Source organism: Rhagoletis pomonella, unplaced genomic scaffold (genome assembly GCF_013731165.1).
Source record: "Rhagoletis pomonella isolate Grant_MI unplaced genomic scaffold, Rhpom_1.0 Rhpom_scaffold_00013, whole genome shotgun sequence".
Lineage (NCBI taxonomy): Eukaryota > Metazoa > Arthropoda > Insecta > Diptera > Tephritidae > Rhagoletis > Rhagoletis pomonella.
Genome location: NW_023458567.1, coordinates 8162007 through 8184150, shown reverse-complemented (window position 1 = coordinate 8184150; position 22144 = coordinate 8162007). Strand labels below are relative to the sequence as shown.

The following is a 22144-nucleotide window of genomic DNA, read 5'->3' as shown; positions in this document are numbered from 1 at the left end:
AGCGATTTTTTCGTGTTTATTAAGACTTTTATGGGTAATATAGCTTTAATTGTTTTCAAAGCACTGCCGGTATGACGAAATCTAACTAACGTTGACCTTGACTCCGTGCTGCGTTTAAACTTATTGAACCAGGACTCAGATAGAAGGTTGGAGGAGTGGTTTAGCTTCCAAATTGAGGCAGGCAATTGACTATACTACTTGACGTACTATGTATGATATTCCGCCCATAGCCAACTGGCATTGGGAAATTGATATGAATGCCTGAAAATATAAAATTTCTCTAAAGAATCAGCTATCTTCTCTGACTCTGGAAGTAAACTCAGCTTATGCCCAGACTTTGTGGGCATTTTCCCGCCAGTAGTATTCGCTAGCGCCGAAGCCAAAGGCCTTTTGAAGCATGCTAATTTACGCCAACTCCAAAGCGTGTGTGTCGCTATTTCTTCGGAGCACCATTATGACTGTCGTCCCTCAAAACAAAGTCGAAGATGATTAAGTAGTGCTGCACTCTTCAATCAAGTAAGATCACCGGTTAAAGTGATATATATTCCCCTAAATGAGGTTGCTGGTAGACAAGGTTCTTCATTGACTTCAAGCGAAGATTGGATCGAACGAAACTTTTCGCTACAAACTTCAAGCAAAGAGTCATAGACGCCAAATGGAGCCTCCCAGTTTTCAACTTATGGGCTTTAGAAACTCGATTGCGGCATGGAGCATTTAATATAAACTCTTCATGACAGGCTTATTAAGCGACGGCAGGTGCTTACATAGCTTGACCCAGTTCACTCGGCACTTTCGGTCTGTATGCTCTCAACATCTTCATAATTTAATTTGTTGAAGTTGAGGGCGCCCTTTTTTTAGAGAAGATAAGAAAAAGGTTCATTTCGGCGATATCTATTAAACTATTTCCAGCGGGCTCTTAAAAATCAGCCCCTATACCGTTAAATAACGATTAGTTATGTCGTGGATGCTAATCAGTAGAAACAACCTTTTTTCTGATTACTTTCCTTAAGCTCAAACCTCCCTCTTACCTTTTTGAAACAATAAAGGTGCACTGAACTCGCGAAGCATGTTACAGCTGCACCACTGTGCTAGTTGATTTATTGTATTTTAATTAACAAGTTCAGATGCTGATTTTACTCTCACCGCCGCTGAGCAATTTTCGCTCTTCGAACCTTGCTCTCACTCAAGGGCTGCATAAACACACAGAAAAGATGCAATAAAGAGTGCAACTGTACATGTAAAAGGCCAAACATGTAAAGGCAAACAACGCCAGACAGACGCGTAATTGTAGTTGGTTGTATACAAATGTAAGTTAAAAATAGCAAGGCGCATTATGATAGGCTTCGCATGCACCTGAGCTACATGTATTGCTTTCGTTTGCTCATCGATAACTATATACTTACTAACATTTCTATGTATTTGTTTGTGCTACGTCAGCGACTTAAACTTACTGTCATACGCAGGAAGCGATAAAGTAACCGCAGACGTACTTTAGAAGCAGGCGCAGGCGCAACAGACGCAAGTCGGACCGCATTTGCCATACGTGAGAGTGAGTAGCCTGAGATAGAGCGGAAAGCAAAGAGGACGAGAAAAAAACAAAGCGCGACGGCAATGGAAGTCAACAACCAGACAAATAAATGGGTACAACCAGATGACAGACGTACATGCAAAGTTACAGAATTGGCTATAGCTGCGCTGAAAGTCGAAATGCTGCCGTACGCGACGCAGAACGGGATAGTCTCGAGCAGCTGCAAGTTTGCTGGCCATACGCATTCGCTACGACGACAGTGTGTATGATTAAGCGAAAAAGTCGCTCATATACATATGTATGTACGTGCATACGGACCGCCTGCGCGTGTAAAGGGCTGCGCATTAAGAGCGTATTAAAGGAAAATAAATTAATTCGAATTTTATTTTCCACTTTAACCCAACAGCTGCGTTTTCAATATGAGTATGCTTTTGTTGTTCCTTTGAGCCGTTTATTCGTACAACGAACACCTTATCCACCATCAAAGCAAAAGCCGAAAAAGTTCCAAAGTATTTGGGATCATAAAACGAAGTAAACGCTTAACTTGACTTGTGGGAACAATGAAAAAAAATCAAGCATAAAGATTTCATTCAACGGAATCGCCAACACCATCAACGAGCTCGGTCTAAACCGGACAGCGGCAGGCCGGAGACTACCGTCACGCGGTAAATATGTAGTTGAAATACAATGCAAACAAACAACACTCCCGTCCCACACACACACAAATGCAATCATATGTACATATGGTATATACATACAGACACGCTGACCAAACCGATAATGAAGTGGCAATGCTGCCGGACAAACAAATAAATGAGGTAGGAAATGGAGTTGCCGTTGTTGCTGTTACCATTGCATGGCATATCCTCATATTAGCGGCCATGGCACGACACGCTATGCCACGCCACCACAACGTTAACCGCCGCCGCTGCTTTAACTACCTAGCTAGCAAGTCTGGCGCTTAATCCAGCCGGCCGGCCAGCTGACTGGTAGGACACCCAGCAACCAGTTCGTACCAGCCAGCGTCTACAGCCGTCCAAAAAAACTGGTTTACGTGCATTTGCGCCTACTGGCTTCCACTTGTGTGCTTTTGCTGCTCTTATGCATTGTTGTTTGTGCCACCATATTGCCGGTGCAAGTGTTGTTTTTTTTCTTTTTTTTTCTCGTTTATATTTAACGTTTTTTGTTTCGCTTTTTCAGTCCCTTTGTCGTCGTTGCGGTCGTCATCGTCTGCATCGCTGTGCCCACCGTTACTCAGCGGCGTTACATACACGTTTCCTCATGTTTGCCACTTCATTGTAATTGAATGCTTTACCTGCCTTTTTTCACATACTCATTGTATTTCCGTTTTTGCTACGCTTTTTCTGTGTAGCTTGTGCGCTTTTTCAGTCGGCTACAGGTTTTTCTTTGCGGAGTACTTACATGAGTATATTTTTCCTCGAAAATTAATGTTATGTCCACTTCGTCACGTTATGAATAATATTCACAAGAAAAGCTGGAAGCAATACAAAAAGTAAACCAAAATAAATCAGCAATTGCTTCTAAGAATACTTGGAATACTGCAGGAAGAATTTCATCTATCTAGAAACTAACTCTTGCCTTCCACTACTGCTTCTCTTGCTTGCCTCAATCACTTTAAAGCTGATGCCACATAAAACTTTTGCTTCGCTTTACGTGACAGATTCGCTTTGACAGATAAGATGAATTGTATGAAAATGCACAAAGCATGCCACATAAATCGTTGAAGCTGCAGCGCGAAGCGAAAAGATGGCCAACTCCCATCTTTTTGCGCGCTTTGACAATCAGCCGGTTTAATATTTATTTTGTTTCGTCCAAATTCGGGTTTTCATGCAGAAACATAAAACTTAATTACATTGCTGACAATTTTAAAGCAAAGTATATAAAATCCACAGCAACTTTTACGAGTAAAACAGCGGTACAAAATTGCTTTCTTAGCGTTCATTGTGGCATACCTTTTGCGTCTGGCGCTTTGCTGGCAAAGTTATAAATGTCACGCAAAGCTACAAAGTTTTATCTGGCATCAGCTTAAGACATTTTTACCTCGGGTGGATCGTTCAACACAAACTCGTTCTACAAATCAGTTCGAATTTTCGATATTCAGCAGATCGGCAGTTTATGAATTTCGTAAGGCATCATTCGTTACTATTCGTTCACAGAACTTCGGCTTCTTTAGTTCAAACGTTTTGTTAAATAGTGTTGTTATGGTATTTCTTCAGTATTTCATTCCAAAAATTTTCACGCGTCTCTTAACCCGCAATTGATCGCTATTCTCTGAAATGTTTACCCTTTCCGTTATAGATATCCGTAGTAATGCCTAGCGCTGTCTGCGATACGGGGAAGCAACGAAAAAGGGGTGGTGATGCGGATGAATGGACTGCAAAGGGTACGAAGAGTGCGAAACGAGTGATAGTTTGCCGAAAGGTGGCGCGAGTAGTGCAGGGGGTTCGCCCCATAGTACTTGGGGGAGTTATATAAAAATAAATGAGTTGCTTTGAGACAAATTTCTGGCTTATTTTTCGAGTGAAGATCACGGCTGCCACTTGTTAAAAAAAAAAAGCCAAATTGGTTTTTGTATCCGAAAAATCTTATCATGATTTTTCAAAACAATAATTTCAAAATATATGTTCACACGGAGGGTTTGAAAACATGTATACGTATTCGCCAGTAGCTGAGTGTACAGATTCAAATAATTCCTGAATCTTAAAATTGTGAAAAGTTTCGGTGAAGTTCAGAATGAACTCATTTTCAACGAAAAATTTTATCAGACTAATTTCAGGAAATCGCATCCGTTTTACAACCATTTTCGATAGTTTTCTGTACATACGTTTCCGATGAAGACTTAAGTGGGAGAATGGATCCGAAAAACGACCGAATGCGGAATCGGAAAACGGATGAAACATCAGGGTTTTATACGAAATGGTTTCCATTTTCGGATACATTTCCGGATATTTTGCTGGCAGGAATGTTACGTTAAAAATAAGAATTTCAAAAATTCATTTATTCATTTTTGGCACTCAGTATGCAATAACACATTTTGTTTACAAAAAAATTTGCTAATTTCTAATTAAAAAAAAAACCAAATCAAAGAAAAAACTACAAAACAACCAAATTCGAAAAAAAAAAACAACCAAGTTCGTTTGGAAACAACCAACAGTGGCGACCGTTCCCACGACAGTCGGGTCTACGTAACCGGAACGACCCAGATTTATATCTGGCCAAGGACTGTCACTCCAGCAAGACTCCCCAAAAAGTCTTTGGGGAATTTGTATGCTGCTACAACAACAACAACAACCGTGGTGAAGATCTAAAAAAAAGATTAAAGGAAAAAACCGAATCGCTTAGGCGTCAATTAAATACCGAAAATAGCTGTGAATAGGAGGCGGAAAGGAAGCTGCGCGTGCTTGTACCAAGAATAGACAGCAAATAGACACAAATCAGAATACGCCTTTCTATACATTCTCGCCCTTCTCAATTCTTCTCTTCCGACAAGTTCCCGCCTCGCGAATGCGCTGCTGTAATACTTTTGTATTCCCCAGATTTTATTGATTTCTTCTCGCTGCTGCGCCACTTTTCCATTCTAATTTATTTGGCGCTCATTCTACAACTTCCCTTTTTACCATTACTGCTGTTTCTTGCTTTCTGTTTTCATTTCTATATTCGTTCGTCTGTTATCGTCTGATGATCTATAGCTCACATTTGCGTCTCATTTGCGCCGTCGAATATGAGCAGCAACAGCAGCAGCGTCTTCACCGTACATTCACCTTTTTGTTGTTTCAATACAAGAACAACAACAACTCGTCGTCAAGTTCTTGCTTGTAAAACCTGCTTCCCATATCCCACAACTCAGCAACAACTGTCTGCATATCTTTTTAACACGCTGATTGCGGCGTCCGAACAGTTGATTAAAAGCAAAAAAAAAACTAGCGAAAAAAACTTGTCATAACAATAATAATAACAAAAGTGGAGACATCGCAGCCAGAGGAACAGGGATTAAGTACTTACAAACTGCCGCGCTCATTTCGTAAACATTAGGCGTTTGACTCGCGTACATATGCATTTGTTCTTATTTGTACGCGCGCGTGTAGGCAGAGACGAAAAGTAAGTGATGAGCAGATTACTGTGGCGTTCATATACATTTGTGCATGTGTTTTTCTACATGTGTTCCGGACTCTTTTTGTGTCATTTATTCGTTCATTCACTTGCTTGTTTGCTCATTCGTTGGTGGTAAGATTGTCGCGCGTGCGCGTTGCAGCTGTTCGCTTTGCTTACACGCTAAACATAATTTGATTTGATTTATACGCCTAGGCTGCCGTTTGTGGCATCAGCGTTGTTTCATGTATGTGTGTGTGTGTGTGGGCTTGTGTGAGATAAAGGGGACAGCAATACGCTCATACATATGTTTCTACGTCAATCAGCCAGCACACAGCCAAGGAAGCTGCCATTGCTTTGGCTGACTCTCATTGAATGCATGCCTGCATGTAGGCGTCTTCTCAAGTAGCGTGATCTTCTAACTTTCTCCCATTTCTTTGCTGAACAAATCTTTGTTGTTATCTTAAATCTACTCGTAATGAATGCTGTTGCGCTTTGTATATTTTTCCTCATATTTAGGTGTGCAGAAATCTCTTTCTTTTTCATAATTTCCTTTGCTCTAGATGTAGCTTGGATTTTCTAATTATAATTGAATTAAATTGATGGCAGCGATTCTGTCAGAAATGGCGTGATTGATTGTTTATGCCATTACATTTCCTATGAATAAAATGGCATGCTGAAAGTAGTTCTGGGCCAATCTGTAATTGCTTTCACAGCTGGGGTTTCCGGTAAGAAATCAGAGGTTGTTTTCTAAACTAAGAGGTATTAAAAGGAAGCTAGACCGGTCAGGAATGTCTTCCTAGGACACCTTAGGATGTTCTTGGAACTTGGGCAACTGAAACTTGCAGCCGGAGCTTTTAAGTCGCGGAAACTTTCAGCATTTTTGAATTTAATTTAAATGCAGAGAATGCGTAAAGGAACCGCTGCAGTTTTCGGCTGACTTTTGGTACTATACCATGTTGGCCGGGGCCCATGTCAGGGACCTACATATACCTAGTTTTTCTTATGGGATCTTCTGAAACTCGGCCGTTTTAAACGCATTGGAGGCCTCAGATACTAAATTAAGTTTAAGCTACAAAAGCCTTATCAGTGGCGGCAGAAACCCATAAACGAATCCGAAGCTGGTAAAACACAATCCTCTACAAAGCTGGTGGGATTGTCAACTAGGTAAACTGGCACAGGATGATCGAAATGATACTACTTTGGTCCTCTAAAAGATCAAAATTATGTGTCACAATAATACCAAGCGTAAAAAGTAGATTAGTTCGATTGAAAAATAACTGATCGTTCGATCAAGTCGCCAATACTAGGGGACTATAACTTAATAGCTTCTCAGCGGAACCGAGATTTGAGGCTTATATTTAAACCTAAATCGAGTGTATCCAGCTCGAGAAATACGTTGGCCTATAGCAAAAGTGCCCAAATAGAAGTAGGAACTGAATAGGCTGAATGGTGGGTGTTTTGCGGGGGCGGTAGACTCATTTTTCACCAGCAGGCGGGCGAGAGTTTCATAATTGTTTCTGCTGCTGTCGAAAATAAATTTTCCAAAAAATGCGTTCAATATAGTCCATATGTATGGCATGGTTTAAGGAAGAACTAAACAAACGATTTTATTCTTTCCGCCTGCTTGTTTACGGTAATCTTGCAACATGCGAACAAATCTCGATGGAACTTTCAACAGAAGTGGGCTTATGCTGTGAATAGCCAAAAATAATCTTCTAAAAATACTAATCTATGTGAAACCTGAACAAGTTCTCCTCCATCAACTAAAAAAAAATTGTATTCGTGCTTGTTCGCGCTAAACTCAGAGACGGCTTAATCGATTTTGACTTTCGCCAGTAGTAGCAGAGTTAACCAGAGCAGGTTATAGGTGTTTGGTCTTAAAAAATTAGCCGCCACGTGGCGCTGGTGTCGAGATTTTTGGAAAAATTTTATTTTTAGCGCCAAGCGGCAAATTATTTTAATACAAAAATCGTATTAGTAAACCTTTAAACAAAAATCCAAAATTATTTTTAAAAATATACGTACACTAAATTTTTTTGACACGATAACGCCTTTATACTAATCTTGACATTTTCATTCTTCTCTTTTCAGCCAACTGCTAATTCAAATGGCGTACGGTTCTTGAGTATGCCTAGAAATCCTTCGCGTTAGCTTTGGTGGAAAATTTTTACAAATCTCAACAAGTTGTAGATAAATACAACAATAACTAGAAATCTCGAAAAAGTACTATATTTGACACAAAGAAGTACTACCATAAATCAGTAAAAAAGGTCATTACAAAAGCTATAGGAAAAGCAAAAACAAAACACGAAAAATGTTGTGTGTCCCCCCAGTAATGTAGAAATAAGTCTCAAGTAACAGATATGTGAATGTTTATGCAAAAGTAAGAGTAAAACAAACATTAAACAAAGTAAATAAAAACAAATAAAATAGTGAAAAATAGCAAAGCTAAACAGTGAAAATGTCACCGTTATATTTGAATGTTAAAAAGCGACAAAGTACTTTGCGGCATAGCAAACAAGTGGCTCCGTTTTCACACCACACTGTAGTGGTGTGCATGTAAAACAACGAAAAAGTATATCTACGAAATAAATAAATGAGTAGAAAACGCCAAAAACCTTATAATAAATCTAAACAAAAAATTTAAGAAAGCCACGAAAAATGTATTAGAAATTAATTGCAAAATTAAATTACATTACAAAGGCATTAATATTATAAAAGTAAATAATATTATAAAAGTGCAAGAAAAGCTTAGTAAAAAGTGTTTGTTAGCTTACAACGGCCAACAGTGTGTTAAAGCGTATTAAAGTGCAAACAAAACAAAAAAGTTGCAAATTCTGTGTGCAACAAAGTCAGTCAGTGTCAGTGTTCTTGTTGTTGTCAAACTCATACCATCATAACCCACGTACACACACAGATCCCCCATGTATCCCCCTGTGCACGCGCATTATTAGTGTATGTGTGCAAGTGAATTTATAGAATTTTTCGTGTAAGCAGCAGTTATAAAGAAATCTACATTTATGTATAGAATAGAGGATACCAGCGGTGCCGCAATGGACAAAACTAAGCAGAAATGTGAGTAACATAAGAAAAGATGCATATTTTTCTTAAAATATTTTCAGGCAATTTTATTGAATTACAACCAATTTAAGCTGGATTTCGACTAGGCATTGAAATAACAGAAAAAAAAATTCTGTCATTAAAAAAATGCCAAGTGGAAACGCACTCGATGACTATTTGCGTAAGGTAATGCACCGAATATATTTTAATTTCCAACTTTGTCATTACAATTTTTGACAATCAATGACCGGTGTAAATCTGGCATTAGGAAGGAGTGATATGGAAATGAAAGATATGACTGTATGTGAAATGAAACGAACCGAATGCTAATAACGAAAGAAATGGAATTAAAGGGAACGAGTGGAAATTAAAAGAAATGAGAGGAAATAAAATGGAAGGCAACGAGTAGGAGATGAGATGGGATTGGAAGGGAATCCAATGATAAGGAACGATTGAAAAAATAAAATAAAATAAGACAGAAATTTTTGAATGAAATAAATGGATTAGCAATCAAAATAAACTAAAAAAAAAACATTTAATATAATTTCATCAAACTTATTGGTAACTGCTTTAACAGACTGTGTTATATAGAGTATTGGTTTGGAGAATAAAAAATACTCTCTTGCGAGGACAGAATCTCGAACCTTCTTTCCATGCTTAAATCCTTCCACACTTTCACACTGAGTTTTTTCCCCTTAATCGAATACGAAGCTGCTAGCGAGCCTGGTTCTGGCAGCCAATCAGTGATCAATCATTAAATGTATGGAGGCCTCGGTATTTAACAAATCGCGTTACTTTTCCATATTTTTTTTTTACTGTAGCTCAAATTTCTACGCTAAAATTTCTCCTCGGTAATTAGAATGCTGGATTTATAATACACAATTAACTAGATAGTTTGCAAACTGGCCTCGATGGGTAGATTCTGATATGTAATTCATTTTATAATTCCCACCTGGTGTATGAAAGAAATTGTCAGGATGATGGGTGCATATCATCTCTTCATGAGCTCCTGAAGCAACACAGAAGATATACATAAATGTTAAGTGGCAATACTTGCTGTGAAACTAATATCTCGACAGTACTTGTTGGTCGAATGTTTTTCTCCCATCTTAAAATTATGAAAAATACGATGTTTGACAGAGATCGGCCATTCAAATTGTTTATACGGAATAGTGGAATCCACAGCGTGAAGCCATTGTGAATTGGCATCAGTTACTGAAAAATACATTACACGCTAGACAGACGCTGGGTCCTGGGAGAAGGCAAGTATACTTATGTATAAAAAGATTTCGTTGCTATTCTCTCTCTTTCTTACTCACTCTCTCTCCTTCCGTTTATCTCCTTTCTCCTTCCATTCCTCGCTATCTTTATCGCTTTTGTTTCCTCTTTCCATTTTTGTTCATGCCTTATTTGTATTCTATATATTACTCTCATTATTTCTCTCTGCTTCCATTTCCCTCACTATGTTTTTCAGTCATGTACCTCAGACCTACTTTGTCTGCGATTCTCAACCGGCTTTTAAAAACTTCGATTCTTTGCAATATCATACCAATGCTCAGATGTTTTTTTGTTCATTTTTACAAGCTTTTATTTAACTTCACCTGTATGAATGAACGTCCTAGAATTTTGTAATCAATATTTCACCAACTTCCCGATGAACCTGAGACTTGAAACTTCAAACTTAGCTCATAACCCGATGACAATGCAATATGGAAGCGGTGATCCGCAAGGTGTCGACAATCCCATATTTATGGTCCGACTTAACTTATATTTAGAAAGCTTGTTTTAGAAATTTGTTTTTGGCTATTAACTTATTTAAAGTGATGCTTCTTATTACTTACTTAGTTCCTTGCACTAACAAGTCTTTTTTTTTTACTTTTCAACTCTTACACACTACTAACATACAAGTACATATACAACTAATAACCCGTTAAACCTCTTAGCAAAATACATACGTATTAATTGCACAAAAAAAAGAAGGATTTCCCTACTGTTCTCCCACCGGTAACAGTTCAATCTTGTGAAATTTTATTTCAGCAACTTAACTGTATAAATGGTTGCGTGTTTTTATAACGCTGTGACTCACATGTAAACGGTGCAAGCTGTGTTTATCGCTTTTGGTGCGGCCACCTACGGTTGTGGTGAGAAAACCCTGCTGGTAATTGTGTTGGTTTTTAAATATCGTTTTTCTTCTTTTTTGGGTCTTTTAAGGTACCGAAAATGGTTGCGCTTTAGTTTTTTAATTTTTAATAATTTTACGCTTTGCTTTTAGTTTTACTTTCAAGTTTTGCCTTGTAGTTGTTTTTTTTTACTTTTTTCATACACTTCATTTTGGTCTTTTCCAAATACATTCACTTCAGCTAATTATCTGCCTGTCATCTGGCTTTTGGGTTTTAAATTTGGGTTTTTTGTATTATTTTTTTATGTATGTATTTTTGTATTTGTGTTTATTTTTTTAATATGATTCATTCTGTTTCAATTGTGGCAGCGCTCACAGAGAGCTTCCTACATGCATTTATGAACATCTATACGGTCGTTTGACGCCTTCGCCCATTGTTACTTTTACGAAATATAAGCATGTAGACAACGGTTTTTGTTTTAATTCTGGTATGTGAAAATCAACAGGTGCTTACTTTTTTGGAAGTTATCGATTGTTTTCCCCATAAGCGAATAATAATAATCATTTTCGTCTACACGTTGTTACCTTCATAAATGTCTTCAACATATCCGTTTTTATAAAATGTTAAGAACTCTTCAAACGGGTTATTTGCAACTTGATATCTGGATGACATCCAAATTAGGCTCTCCTTCCTAAGACGAAGACAATAATTGGCTTACTATACGAAGTAACGAACTTTTGCTGATTTTTAAACGCCAACTTATTGTTAGTCTCTAAGAAACTCGAGAAGAATTGTGTTTTCTTCAAAGGACTCTTCCTCACTGGGGAAAACTGCTTTATACATTTCATGCGTAGACCCAAAGACGCCAGCACTCAGTAGCTGTTATAAGGACTATATACTGATAGTCCAAACTTTCGCTGAACTGTTTTTGAGGCATTGTCGCAAAGGAAGATCTTCAACTTTCCCAGCTTCCTTATGACATTCGTGAGAGCTATATCTTAAGCTAAAACACTTTCATGAGTATACACTTAGAGTTTAGGAACCATTCCGCTGACATTGGGATGTTATTTCCTGTTAGTTCGGCACATTCTCCACTTGTTCAGAATTGGAAAACTATTTCGTTTGGTTTCGGTAATCTGGTTCTGATAGTCTACAAGGAATCATTTCTGATTCCGCGACAACAGTTCTTCCTCTGAACGACGCAAATTGATAGCTGGCCCACGACTGTCAATTCAGTCCCATTTCCCGATGCTCTGAAGAAGTTGTATACTTTGAAAACAATCTTTTTCTTTTCAATTAAATCAACGATTCCATTGATACTTAGTAGCGGTAATTTTTTGAGTCGAGAGTCACCTGTCTTTGCTAAAAAAATGACGTCTATATTAACCTGAAAGTACATTAACCACATAGCTCTTGAAGAGGTGTTGACATTATAGTATATTCAAGAAAAGTAGCAAAATTCACGTAGCCTAGTTAGGAAATGTAATTTATTACAAGACTAACTATATCGCTTATTATCGGTATTCTAAACCTGTTAACCTATTTAAGCTAAAGTTCGCCCATCTTAACAGATATTGGCAGAGGTAAAAAGAAAGGATAGAAGCTAGCTTCTCTGCTATTCTTAGCCTTTTCTCTGCCGAAATTAGGCAGAAAACCTTGGAAGTATTCTGGACTCCCAATATAAATTGGAAAAAAAAATTAGAGGAGAGAGCCAAGAAATCTCTAGCAGTATATTACACGGGCAAAAGGACCGTTGAAAAGCAAAGGGGAGGTATATCCATCTACACTGACGGTTTAAAGATAGAACAAGGAACCGGCGCCGATGTCTACTCGAAGGACCTTCAGATCAACCGGTCCTTTCATCTGCCGAATGACTGCAGTGTCTTCCAAGCGGAGATCTACGCTATAGAGAAGGCGGCTAGTATTTTACATAGTAGTAGAGTTCCAGAAGACAATGCCACTATTTTTGTCGACAGTCAGGCAGAACTGAGGGCAATAGGTTCTAAAATAGTGAAATCGGGTTCCCGGACATAGCAATATTGAAGGGAATGAGTCCGCTAATGAGATGGCAAGAGGCGGCTCAGGATGCCAATAGAAGAAGCGGATAGCTCCGCATAACCACCGTTTGGTGATCACGTAGGAAAATTAATGAGTACACCGTAGCCGTGACGGATGCCTGGTGGAACAAACGGGAAGATTGTGAGACAACAAGATTATTATGGCCGCGGCTTAGTAGGAAAACTCATTAGATCTGCAGTAAGAGTCCTTACCGGCGTTATCACAGGACACTGTGCTATAGCACCAATTCTTCAATGGTGGCGAATACCAACGAGTACACTCTGCAGGGGCTACCATGGTGAGGATGAGGAAGAGTCAATTGACCACTATCTGTGTCGATGTCTAGGTCTACAGACTAAGCGATACAAGCACTTGGGTTCACGCTTTTTCAACAGTCTGGGCGAGGTAGCAGAGGTGGAACTGTTGGATCTACTCGGCTTCATCTGGGATAGTAATTGGTTCAGTAGAATAATGACTTAAAGCTACTCGTTCGATTATAGGTGCGTGTCTCCTCCTGACACTCACTAAAAGAGGGCACTCAATTCTATTCTGTTTCGGAGTGAAAGTATGGAATATTCCACACACGCTCTCCTAACCTAACCTAAACTAGCTTCGAAAGTACCGGCTTACAATGATTATGATGAAAAGTGCAATGTGCTTTCAGTAAAGAATATTATACGCCGTATGAGAAGTCCATAAATGTGCCAAGTTGCCGAACTAAACCATAATTTAACAAACAGTGAATGTTCAGGCCACTCTAATACCCATAAGTACTTTGTGTGTGAGCATATGTCATCGAAGTTTAAATTAGTGTGGAAATTTTCGATCAATGCTTAGTTTGCAGTTGAATCCCAAAATATTTTGGGCATTCGTCCGCGATGACTTATTTTCTATTGCCGTCATGCTGCTGAGTGTTTTTGTTATTTTTTTTTATCGAAAATAAATTATTAACAAAAAATCGTCTGACATTAATTAATGCCACTTAAATCATTGAGCTGCTTTTTTTTCGCTAGCCATGACCAACTCGCCAACAACGTACGCCCACGCGCCAGCAAAAATTTTGTCAATCGAATCTATTAAAGTTAAGGCAAAAAAACTGTTTCTCTGTCTCACTGCGATTTGAGACGTTCATTGGCGACTACAAATGACCTCCGCGTCACTTGAGTTGACCTTGTGATTGTTAGCAAACTGCAGTGGCTGTAAAACAAAAAAAAACTCCATGTAACTCTTGGCGCATCAATTTGGATTAACTGCGATTAGAGTGGACGAGCGAAAGCAGCGTCAATGCATGTTGACAGGCGTTTTTGTTAGTTGTATCAGCGTTGTATTTTTAAGATTCAAACTAAGAAAAGCGAAGCGATTGCCTGTAAGAGTTGGTGATGACATGATTCCGTCGTCAACAACAACAACAACCGCACTCTTTAACAAATAAATGGACAAATGGTCAATCAAAAAATAGCACCGATTACAAAAAGCTTAAGTGCTTGCTTTATTTGTAGCTGAATGTTAGCCAAAAAATGCGAGCGGAGGAAAAAGTAAAAGCAACAGAACAGCAGCAATGGGAATGGCCAACAATGTTTTTTTATGTTTAGTTTATTCTTATGTGCATATACATATGCACTCGTATATAGCCAAAAATAGCGATATCAAATTAAGTCGCAAGTCACAGTTAGTCACGACATGAAGAGCATTGAAGCTTTGGGTTATACGAGAGGAAATTGTGCAAGCAAGCAAGAATCAGATGAATTTATTTTCTGACAAAAAAAGAACAAAGGAAATCAACCGAAAATGTTCAATAAGCGGGATATTGCTACAGTTAATCAGGTGCAGAGGAGGTAGGGTAAACAAAGGAGTAGCATGTATGTAGGGGCAAAGTAGGCACGCTCCGGTGAAAGCTACTAGTACGGAACTAGCCTTTTACCAGTATGCGCTGGAACTAAATTGCTTCTCTATCTTTCTTCCACATTAGCAGGTAATTGGTAATTTTTTTCTCTATTTGTCAAGTTTGGTAACTTATTTTTCAATTTGGTCACTTTTGCGAATCGGTCCTACATGTATCATAGGTCTGATTCCACATTAGGAAGTGGGCCGTAAGCGTTTCCTTTTATAGAAATACAAGGTAATCCTGAAAGTTCCACAAGGCGAAAAGTTTTTTCTCGATCCTTGGTTACTAGAATTGTGTGATCTCTAACAAACTGCTTGAAAGTGGCTATTGCTATATTTAGCGTGTCCTTTTCCAGAAGGTTGGGTATGGACCTATGCACCTTTCTTTGTCAGTTCGTCAGCTTTGTAATTGCCATCAATATTACGGCATAACCCGGCAACCATATGAGTAGAGTTCTATGTACGTTTAAAAACCTATGACATTCAGTAGGGGGACTTCACTAAGCAGGCGTTGATTTTTTTTTAAGTATTCATGTGTTTTCCAAATTAAATATTTTTTTTGTTATTTTTTTTTTCTAAAAATAACCATATAAACCATAATATTTCAAACTTTTGAACCTATGTAAATACATTTTTGGGTATGCAATTTTATAGCCTATACAATTTTAGTCCAAAAGTGCAGGTTTCAACCGGATAAAAATCGCATTAATTTTTAATATATACTTATATTTCTTTTTTGATGACGACTTTGAAGTTTTCTTTAGTTAACAAATGCAATTTATAAAAACTGGCGTTAAGATTTTAAATTTTATTGCATTTTATTTCATAAGAAATGCATGCTTGAAGAAGTGCAAAAATGCATCTGGAAAAAATATTAAAAATCAACACGATTTTCTAGCCGCTGAAACTTGCATCCCATTAGCCTAAAATTGTATGGACTGTAAAACTGCACATTCAGAGATGTTGTTGAATTGAAAAGCTCGAAATTTTGATGAAAATTTTTTGAATTTTCCTACATTTTCTATAAAGTTTGAAACTTTGATGTATGTAAGTATAAGATTTTGGTTAAAAATAACGAAAAAAATTAACTTGAAAAACATTGTGAATATTAAAAAAATCTCTACACCTGCTAACTTGTTGGAGCCATTGTATCTAGTTTTTTTTTTTGGTTTTTTCAGATTTTTCGGACCTTCATTGAAATTACTTCGGATGTTTTTTTTAGGGGTTTCTCGGTACTTTTCGCAATTTTTTATAGATTTTATTTGCAATCCAAAGTTTTAAAAGAAAAAAAGAAGAAATTGTCGCTTTTTCTTGCCGAAATATAAAATGTCTGTATTGTTTCCAGCTTTCTCATCAGAAATCAGTTTATCGCAGTTAGCCAACTAGACAGCCTTTTCATCAGCGCATACTAGTTAGCCAACTAGTCATATATCACTTGAAGTTATTCCAATTAACCCACGAAATTTTGTACTATTCACTTTGCCTTTTCACAACACGGACTTTCGCCTGCTGGGCAGCTATACGTACACGCACACGCACACATAGCGCATAACCATACTACGACAGAACGTGCGAAGGGATCAATGTACAACGCAGTACGACGCTGTATGTACTAAAATTAAAATTTTAAAAGCTTTGGAAAAGAAAGTGAAGTGAAAGGAACCGACACGCATGGCATTTATGTACATACATCCATACATATGGATGAAAGAATGATAGGTGGAAAATTGTGCGGTGGGGATGGCAAGGTGCGCTGTGCTGTCGTTGAACGCTTTACGTGCTACAGCTGATTAAAATTAGGCTAGCAAAAGATATGTAGCAAAAAAGGCAAAAACAAGAAAGAACAAAAATAAACCGCCACATACGGAAGTTTATTGAACTCAAGTGGGAAAAAAATGGAAAACCTTAATTTTGTGGGGAAAAACAATAAAAAATGTGCCGAAAAGTGTAAAAGGCAGCATTTAAAAATCGAGTAACAAAAATAGAAAACACTTGAGTGTGGGAATTTTCCCTAAAGGCTTTTGACGCAAGCGTTGTTTGCCGTTCGACATTTGACTTTCTAATTTTAAATAGAGCAATGAATTTTGTTTTATGCAACGCCTTTTGCTGCTTGCTGTGAAGCGCGCTGCGGTAATATATTTCGAAAAATTTAATGAAATATATTTCACTACGCTTTTTTACAGCTCATTTCGAGGTTTGTTTTCCATTTTTCATTTTTTGTTTTTTTTTTTTGTTTTTTGGGCTCCTGCCTGCCACTGCCATTTTCCTCTGCCGCCGCTAGTGATGCTGCTCCTCCTGCTGTCATTCGCAATCGATTTTGCTTTCATACCGAAGAAAACGGCGCAACACAATTTGTTGCTTACTTTCCGCCTGCCTTCTGCTCAGCATTGCAACGCGTCGCCATATTGTCACCAAACATTTACTTCACACTTGACGCTTTGACAGTTTTTGCACAATACTTAAGAAACATTTCTCGTTGCTATTTTTTTTGTTTAATTTTATTTTTTCCTTTACGAGGCTTGCGAAAGCGTCATGTGTGCATTAGGGTGGCACAGCTGTTACGAAAATCAATTTTTTTTTCGGCCAGACTCAGTTAGTGTAACACAAATGTTGTATTTTTCCGCGAAATATTCGCTTTTTGAATAGTTAATAGCTTGAAAAAAAATAAACTTTCGATTAGAACCTTAAAATTGTAAACTAGTACACTAAGTGTCAAGTATTAAGTAACAGTTACAGATGCAAAAAAAAATTGCAAATTAATAAAAAACTTATAGTTTTTCTAGGTGGCAACCCTACGAACCCTGCGACCTCTTAGCCACTTGCAAATTGCACTTTATTATACTAAAATGTAATGATGTATAAAACTTCATACCCAACATTTTTCAAGAAACTCAATTTTTTTTTTTAATTTTGGTGAATATTTTTTATAAAACATTTGAAATTTTTTGTGTGATTTTTTTCGTTTCGTAGGCAACCTACAAATGTTTTCAACTCCTTTTTATTGTGTAACATTTATTAACTGAAACAGGAGAATCGATTTTCTTCAAAATTGCTCCTTTTTCTGCTCAACTGGTCTTTTGCAAATTTTATTAGCTTTCATTAAAAAAAAAATAACAAGTAATTTTTAGCAAAAAAAAAACCGACTTCAATTCTCATATAAAAAAAAAATATATATATATATCTCGTGATCCAATGATCGGATCTAAACCGGATTAGTATGTAAAAAAAAAATATTCCGACGAAATGATAACCACCTCCTTTTTTGGAAGTCGGTTAAAAATAATCAACTTGAGTGATAAATGAAGGCTCCAGTGAATTGTGAACACTAAATTCCAGTTCTGAACCGCTGTGCACTGGCCCTTAGCTGAAAATTGGAGTACTTAGTCATTGAGTGAATTTGTTAGCATCTTCTAAATACTTATGTACTTTCACACATGCATATGCATGCACATGCATGTACAAATTTATATTTGAACTCATACATCACATTTGCCAAAAATACTCAATAAGCTGTGGCCACAAGCATTCAGAAGCTCACATACATACATATTTATGTAGATATATATTTTTATCTATGATTTTTTTGTGTCTGATTGTCGTACATCGAAAAAGGGCAATTTTTATATTAGACATCTATAATTAATTAGTACATATTTGTTTTATAAAACTAAAATTGCATACACTGCACCGATTTTATTAAGTTATATATGTACATTGCTAATTTTCATATTTGGGGTAGCACTATAAAACAATATGATTTCATAATCAAAACCCATATATTTGCAACCACCCTGTATACGCTCGCACTAGGCCGCCCGACTGACTGACCATTCACGGAAGACATTCCATTAACCTGCTATGGAAATCGTCAATAAAACGCCACCCATGCCGACGGCTAGCTGATTTTTATGACTATCGCATGCCATTCCAACTCAATGACAAGAAATGTGTGTGAAATTTTTTCACATTTTAACGCAAGTGCATATATCGCACACCTATTTAGATATAAAGTGCGCTAACTCAAAAATCAGATACGGAAATATAACTGCTTATGGATCGTACAGATTCAACGCAATAAATAGAAAAACTGGTACAATAGTAGTTTTATTTAGTGAAGTGTATGTATATAATTATGAAGAAAAAAATTTGCATTAATTGGAGTTAAGTCCTATGAATTGATTTATGCAAAAAACTCGTCCAAATTTTTTTTTAGATGATCATTGTTTAGATAGTAAGAAGTTTACAGTTTCCTTATGTTCTATTTGACGATATATTTATTTACTTAGCAATTCACGCTTTACACAGTAAACAAACACACACATTTTACAAAGTAAAACATTTCATGAAATTGGCTGGTAGATCTTCTCGCTGGTTCGAAATATTCAGGTAAGCGCGATATTATCATTATGTGTCCACTGCTGGATTCCACTTATTTTCACCTCTGGAAAATGTGCAGCGACTTAAGTGCAGGTAAAATTTATAGGTTACACTGATTTTATTAGTGGGGAAGTATCAAGGAGTATTTTGGAAACAATAAAACTTTAAAAGCTATTAAACCTTTTTTTGCGCAATTAAGCGGATTTCATAAAAAAAATGTTTAAATAAATGAATTACAATAAAAGAAACATCATTTATTCCAAACATGGATTTTTAAGCAAAATCTACCCGACGCACTTATGCGGATTTTGCTATAAATCTTGATTGCTGCATTGCCTAATGTAAAAAACTTCAAATGCGGCGTAAATCATAGAAAATGTTGATATTTGATAGATGCGCTTAAGCGGATTTTGTAGAATTTCTTAGATATCAGCTATTTGAATTAAGGACATTAAAGTATTTCAATGGGAACTCTCTCCAAGTAAACGAAGTACTACATAGTACTGGACCAATTTGGGATCAGCATGATTATGATTCAATACATCAAAAAATAGTAAGTAAAATGTAGGTAATTTTATTTGCTTTACTTTTGAGCAGTACATATGCATAAGTGATACAATACAAAAGTCTTTGTTTGATCCTTTGTTATGCTTTCCTCAAACATATGCAGTTCAATATACTTACTCATTTACTTCATTATGAAACGTTTCTTCTTCCTTGTAGCTATGTACTTGTCAATACTTCTATACCAAGTATATTTGTAGCTTATCCTTTGTGCGAAGAGAAAGGCGAAAGTGAAAACTAAATCTGAACGCATAAACGCAATTTTTCATGGTCAATTCATGCAGTAGAAAGGCACGCCCACATTTCACGTCACAGATGTTTTCTACCAAAAAAAAAAATTTACGCATACACAAATATATTTTTAGCATTGGCAAACAAAGAAGCCACTAGAACAGCTATAGTTCCTTAAAAAAAAAAAAAAAAAAACAATATAATCTTAACGATACTACCTGCTCCATGTAAGGCACCACAGGTACAGAAGTTTTTGCATTATTTTTTTTTTGCCACAGCGCTTAAATATCCCTGCCACTTGCGGCACGCTAGACAGTTATTTAAAGTGCTTTCGCGTGTGCATTGCGTTTAAAAAAAGTGTTCTAATATTTAGTTTTTTAATACAAATTGTCTTTGAGCTATAGTCATGAGCGATGCAAGCTTCTGCTATCCATACTATAACGCTCTATCGATACTAGAATCGCCAAGTGATCCCTCATACTTTAGCTACTCGAGCGTACACAATTCTACGATAATAAGTGATGTGCGCGAAAATGTTGAAACACCAGCGCAGAACATTACAACAATTTCCCTCCTTGCCAGCAGCAGTGGTGACGAAGAACCGCAAGCATTGGACACCACTGAAGAGCAATCAACATTGGTTGACGCCGGACATAGTAGGGGAACTCTAGAGCGCTCAACAGTGACAGAGACAACGCTTAACTTTAATGCGCTTTCAATTTTCCACCCAACAAATTATTCGGCATTTGAAGCGAGTGCGTCACATTTTATATCAACCACCAGCACACCCATGTCCGGGCGTGGTAGAAGAGCGGAAGTTGGCGTTGAAGTGACGCGTTATGTAGCTGTACCGCCTGAGGCTTTGCCGATGCCTAATTTTGACCGACCACGGCCGCCGCCTGGGAAGCGGAGACAAAGTAGCGACACCGACGGCGATAATGATGTCACACATTTTATAGCTGTGCCACCGCATGCGCTACCAATGCCGAATTTTCCAACAATACCAACACCTGAAAGCGGTAATGTTTGACCCAATTTTTTTTTTATTAACTTTAAAAGTAAAAAGTTGGTGGGCTAGATAATGGAAATTATGTTTGTTTGTGCTGCTGGGAAAATTTTTGGTTTGACTGTGATTTTGTAGAGCAGCAGAAGCCAAATCAACAATTTTTTGAATTTTTGTTTCTTTATCTTATCTATGCAAAATTTGCTTACACTGAAATTTTCAGTTTGCTAAATTTTTGTGAAAATTACCTCATTTCTTTTGCGGGTTTTTTTTTGTTAACAAAATTTTCAAATTTTTTTCTCAAGCATGTTTATTAAAATTTTTATATTTTTATAAACAAGTAGGATGAAAATTGTCTTCATATCTGCGTCGATTCAAATTTTTGTTTAGTGAATGAAATTTTTATCGATTTTTCTTATACTAACTACCACTACCTTGCCGTCTTTTATGGACCACCAACAAATACACGTACAAAAGTTGGTTTAAATCCGGTGATTAAAAATAAAATACTTATTTGCATTCCATGCAAAGATCAGCAGCTAGAAAAACAACAACTACCAAAATAAAAATAAAGAACAGCAAACATTATGTGACGCGGAATTTAGTGCTATTTTAAAAATACTTGAATTTCGAACGAGAAGCTAACAAGCAATCGTCACTCATCGATCGTAGCGCACATGCGCATGTGTACATACATATTTATATACATTTATATGACAGATGCGTGCAACTAATTAACAACGACATGTCCCTGAGAGATTTATGACCTCTTATGTAGAATACTCAACAACTAAAATGGAAATTTTTACCAAAATATCCTTTTTGGAAAGTATACTTAGATTTAGCTGTCAAAAAATGTCAATAAAGTTCCGTTATTCTGAAATAATTGCAATTTTTATGCAAACTCGACTAAAGGTATCGTGCATTTAATTAGCAACGCAAGTAAAATTCTTAAACATTTTTGCGAATTAATTGATTTACGGTAAGAGTATTTTTATATTTTTACTAAAATTGTTTATTTGCAATGAACTTAATTGCAACACCCTAAAAATTTCAAAACGGATGGCTTTCAATGCAGTCCAATATTTCAACAAAAATAAAACCACAATGAAAGTCCCACGGAAGAAGAGGCCACGAAAAACGACTGAGCGGGAGGACAAGTTGATTGTGCGCGAGTCGAAAAAGGATCCCCACAAGACGGCGAAT

General features: G+C 37.0%; 1 protein-coding gene across 2 annotated transcripts in view; it reads left to right on the top strand.

Annotated features, from left to right (window-relative positions):
• The window catches only part of LOC118748713 (serine/threonine-protein kinase minibrain), an 88958-nt gene that overhangs the window by 21705 nt on the left and 45109 nt on the right, over positions 1-22144 (top strand). The window contains exon 2 of one of the 2 annotated variants that reach the window (XM_036483361.1): positions 7733-8716. In XM_036483361.1, the coding sequence (XP_036339254.1) occupies positions 8662-8716 (55 nt within the window). In that variant the 5' untranslated portion in view covers positions 7733-8661. Of the gene's footprint in view, positions 1-7732; positions 8717-20250; positions 20955-22144 lie in introns of those variants that run through there. The other variant, XM_036483358.1, reaches the window with a different exon arrangement.